The sequence below is a fragment of the Acyrthosiphon pisum genome, chromosome A1 (assembly GCF_005508785.2).
Source record: "Acyrthosiphon pisum isolate AL4f chromosome A1, pea_aphid_22Mar2018_4r6ur, whole genome shotgun sequence".
Lineage (NCBI taxonomy): Eukaryota > Metazoa > Arthropoda > Insecta > Hemiptera > Aphididae > Acyrthosiphon > Acyrthosiphon pisum.
In genome coordinates, this window is record NC_042494.1 from 168,672,494 (window position 1) to 168,677,701 (window position 5,208).

General features: G+C 27.4%; 1 protein-coding gene and 1 long non-coding RNA gene across 2 annotated transcripts in view; both read right to left on the bottom strand.

Annotated features, from left to right (window-relative positions):
- Nucleotides 1-2,781: 2,781 nt before the first annotated feature.
- LOC100570512 (ring canal kelch homolog) overlaps nucleotides 2,782-5,208 on the bottom strand; it is a 278,429-nt gene continuing 276,002 nt past the window's right edge. The window contains exons 7-10 of the mRNA XM_029486647.1: nucleotides 4,082-4,378; nucleotides 3,879-4,019; nucleotides 3,564-3,810; nucleotides 2,782-3,486 (exon numbers count right to left, since the gene is read on the bottom strand). Of these exons, the coding sequence (XP_029342507.1) occupies nucleotides 3,305-3,486; nucleotides 3,564-3,810; nucleotides 3,879-4,019; nucleotides 4,082-4,378 (867 nt within the window). The 3' untranslated portion in view covers nucleotides 2,782-3,304. The remainder of the gene's footprint in view (nucleotides 3,487-3,563; nucleotides 3,811-3,878; nucleotides 4,020-4,081; nucleotides 4,379-5,208) is intronic.
- Nucleotides 4,683-5,208, bottom strand: part of LOC115033651 — a 2,131-nt gene continuing 1,605 nt past the window's right edge. Inside the window, exon 3 of the long non-coding RNA XR_003838936.1 lies at nucleotides 4,683-4,786. This is a non-coding gene — a long non-coding RNA (uncharacterized LOC115033651). The remainder of the gene's footprint in view (nucleotides 4,787-5,208) is intronic.

Genomic DNA, 5,208 nt, shown 5'->3' on the forward strand with positions numbered 1-5,208 from the left:
ATACGCATTTCGTATACACACAAAGCGACACATGCAACACATAAAATATAATATTCTACATCTATACGGTCAAGACATTCGATAAAAATAACAATAAATTACCAGCGGCACCTTTGTCACACCGCACTAAATAAAATAAGATCATAAACACATCAATACATTAATATTACGTATTAATCGATGCATATCAAAAGAAGGGATTTCACAAAAATCACTCTATATAAGGATCTATACAGCATCGACTTCTACGTCTGTTTTTCACGCTAGAGGATCCGATGCACAACGTCCACGCCAGTATGCACTTCGACAATATTTTTGCCATTCAAAGCTAGTGCGTTTATATATGTATGTATATTGAGTTAGGTATTCCAGAATTCGGTATGACTGTCTAAATTAATTATTTTGTATTATCTAACAAATTGACATTGTTAATTATTTATTCACCTATGAATTTACGCTTTGCAATAATATAAGATTCTGTGACTATCATCGTATCATAGGCCAGTTATAGTATTATTACACAGTTATCCAATTGTCTATTTAGAATATGAGTATAATAATAAGTGCTCATTAACTTAAATTACATTCGGTTGGCGAATCGACTATATGTACTCTTGCTACGCATGTAGGGATTTTGAAAGCATATGTTAATAATCAAGACCCAAATCATAGATATCAAATTCATATACCTATGTGTTCGAATCACATCAAGACACGCCGCAGTGACTTCGAGCGTTGAATTCAACCCCTTATCCACGAATACGACTCCATACTCAGGAAAATTAATTATAATAATTAGAGTAGTAGATTAACTATACGTATAGGGCTGTATGACATAAGCGCCAAAGGTGCAAAAATTACATATCATTTGCGCCAAAATAAATATTTTATATATTAAGTAGTTTTTTTCAAAATTGATATATCTTATAAAAATTATATTATATTATAAAATTAATAAATCATAAATTATGATATACATGCAAATCAATAAAAATTGAATATATCGGTTGAGATTTTATAAAAAAAAAATGTCAATAATAAATTATAAATTTGATAAATTGGTTGATTTTTTAATCCCACTTTTTTCACATATTCTACACGATTTATTTCACCATCCTGGTATTTCTTCCATTGTACAATTCTTTATCAGATTAAACATTTGTCGATTAAGATTAAACGTTTGGAGTTTTTGAACGATATAGTTCTAAATTTAATATCTATTAACCGTGGCACACAGGTACCTAGGATTTTGGCGCTTATGTACGATATGATTTTGGCGCTTTTGTACGATCTGAGTTTTTTTTTCTCATCTTATCTTGGCGCTTATGTCTTCCACCGACGTATATATGTATATCCTTTAGACTAAAGATATAAAATCACTAATCAACGTTAAATAATATCAAAACTTGTTTTCAGTTAGAAATACATAACAGTTTTCTTTTCATAGTTAACGTTAGAAATGTTGATATATCCCCACAACTGTTCCTACCTTAAACAAAAAAAAAAGCATACTGGAAAGTAACTTAAATTTTTTATGAGCGTATTGGATATTCATCTTTAAATTGACGAATTTTCATCAATCAATTTTATTGTTATTCAAAAACGAATAATACTAGATACTTGAAATTTTCATCAAATGTTACAATAACTATTTTCCGAATATGGTAATATTTTCAAACAATTTTGACTCTCTATTGGAGCAACTGAAATGTTGTAAATTATTTTTCAGTTTAGAAATTCATGGAAGTTATTCTTTTCATACCTATGATTAAAAACTTTAATAGAAAATATCAGAGAAGTATTCCTACCTATAACAAAAAAAAAAAAATTACTTAAACGAAACGCATTAAGATTTAAACTTCTACATTTTACGATATTTATAGTGGTAAATAATTGATCAGTTATTGATATTTTGATGTACTTCCAAAACAAATAACCGCAGACTCGTGAAATGTTCACCAAATTTTTATATTTGCAGTTTTCATACATGGGCAATTTTTCAAACTATTTTAGCCATGATAGTTTTTTTAAATATTGTAAACTTTTTTTTTAGTTAGAAATTCATACAAATTTTTCTTTTCATAGCTAATATAAGAAATTTTAATAGAAGGTTCCCAACAATAGTTATTCTATCTCTATCAAAAATGAGATATTTTAGATTTTTGTAAAAAATTTTTTAACTTTTAAATTTGTTTATTTATACAATAAAATTATGAAACGCATGGTTTCCTCTCAAAATCGGTTTTCGTGCACAATGATATTATTATTTTATCATTGAAGTCGAATTTAATAGCCTAACATACCAAATTTACCCTCAGAAATTCAAGTCTTATGCCGTTAGATTAAAAATTACAGTGAATCGACCTATTATGAAAATTGATGGTACGATCATTATCTGTGTTTTGTTAGAAATTTTTTTGGATAATTCAGTTTTTAAGTGAGTTATGAGCATTTTTAATTTACATTTATTATACACGCTATAAATCACTTAAACAATTATCGTAAAAAAACTTCCAACAAAACACAGATAATGTTCTTACCATCAAGTTTCATAATCGATTGTAATAATTATGCTTTTTTAATAAAAAAAAACCTAAATGATCATAAAAATAAAAAAAATGGTTGTACGAAAACATAACTTATACTAGGTATGTCATATATTACTATATTAGGTGTAGTTTTTATTATAGGTATTATAGGTTCTTGAACCAATTTTACAAATTATTTATATTGACACATCAACAGTAATTACTTATTACCAACATTTTCAAATTATCTAATAACTCACAATATAATTCTTATAGTGGCTTAGTATACAAAAAGTAATATATAGGTACTCAAAAATTACACATTCGAATTTTGATTTGGATATATAAAGTTTCTTAACAAAAATACCTTCAGTATAATGAAAAAGAGGGGTTCTTATTTGAAAAATGAAAGTTTATAATTTGTATCGTCACAGGTGGTCGTAAAGTGGTAAAATAAACATTAATTGTAGTACATAATATGTTAAATCGTGTACACTAAAATACAAAACAAAATATATCATAGAAAAATCAATAAATTCATCACTCCGCACAAAAACTAAAAGACATAATGTATATTGTAATTTATAAAAGTTTTTGCGAATAGACTGCAGTACAAATAACTTTATAGCTTATTCATTTAATTTGTAAATAATCAACTTAAATTATAGAACAACTTTTATAAAATATTCACAAAAACAAAAATTAATTGAAAAATTCACATTTGCAATAAATTATATTCATATTTCTACTAACAATGAGACCATTGTGTATGCAGATTAGTTCATAAAATGTAGTGGTCTATCGACAACTACTCCACCATAAATTTGTACTTCATTTCTTAACAATTTTTCCAAGGTCCAAGTATTGGTGTTGGGATTGTAAATTTCTACAGTATCATTGATAGATGATTCTTTTTCTCCGCCAAAAACATACAATAAACCATCTAATACAGCTACTCCTACAATATCAAAATGTAATTTAAATTCAATATATTTCTACAAAGGTTGTCCTAAAATGTATAACTGTTATAGTTACCAGGACAAGATCGATATATTTCCATGTCAGCTACAGACGACCAAACTCCATCACTTGGCCTGTAAACCTCGACACTTTTAAGGTTTTTTCCATTATATCCACCAATAGCATACAGAAGACCATCCAAAACTCCTACACCAACACCATGACGAACTACAGACATATTTGCAACTGGTGTCCATGTGTCAAGTACGGGATCATAATATTCCACAGATTTCAAACACAATTTACCATCACTACCTCCAACCTACATAATTTAATTAAATGAAATGTGGTACAAATTATAAATTAATAAATAATAATATAACTATTCACTGCGTAAAGACGATTATTGAGTACACCAACGCCAAAATCACATCTCTCAATTGTCATACTAGACACCATTCTCCATTTTTGATTACTGACATCAAATACCTCCACACTATTTAAAGCCCTGTTGCCATCATATCCTCCTACCTATAATTAAAAAATAATGTCTACTAATATTATAAAATAATTAAAATATTGGGTTAACTTACTGCATATATACAATCATCTAATACACCAACTCCTAAGCGATTTCGTTTTGCTATTATATCGACCATTTGAATCCAAGAGGGCGATTGTGAAGATACATCAAGCATAGTAACAGATTGTGAACATAAACCATTCACACCTCCCACAGCAAACACAAATTGATCTCTTACAACACAAAGACCAGCTTCCCAACGACAATCATTTATTCCTGGTGCTTTCTCACGTAGTTTGGTTACTGGGTCATACCATTCTGTATAGCACTTTGGCAATGTATCAGGCCGGTTGAACATTAAAATAACCTAATATAATATAAATGGATAAAATAATAGTGAAGATAAATTAATCTAACGGAATCATACTTTTTGTGAGTCATCAAACTGCCTGGGCTTACAACGAATTGTTTGTGGAATGGTGAAATACTGAACAGACTTTTGTATATTAAAACTTAATGCTTCAATTACAAAATCTTTACCTAAAAATATTATAATAACAATTAATGAAATAAATAAATTTATAATGAATGCATATATTTTATGAATATAACAAACATTTAGGATTATTCTTTAGAAGAGGTTCGTTTACTATATTTAATAATATATCAGTCTAGATGCTATTATTGGCAAACGCACGTGTTCCATTAATTCTGTCAAAAAGTCTTTTCTCTGATCCAAATCCTTTTTTACCCATTTAATAACACTTTCAAATACCTAAAAAAATAAAATAAAATTTTAATTTTAATGTCTCAAAACTTTAACATTTAAGATCATTGGCGTTTCTATCTAAATATTCCAAAATTAACATATTTATTTGTTAAACCACCCATTAGTGTATTATTGGGTCATAAATATATAATAAATATATATATATTTAACAAGCTAAAGAATATTTATTAGATTTTTATGATATTAAATCTATTTTTATTAATGTCAATACGTTAATAACTTTCTATGTGCGTATTATTATTAAATTATTTTTAATAATTTATATAGGTGGATTTATCATATTTATTATATATTATTTTTTATTTATAAATACAATATAAGCATGTGAACAGGTATAGCAGAAAGTTCATATTTGGGATCGGATTTAATCGGATCGCCATTATTAAATGTGGGTTAAGTGGATCTAA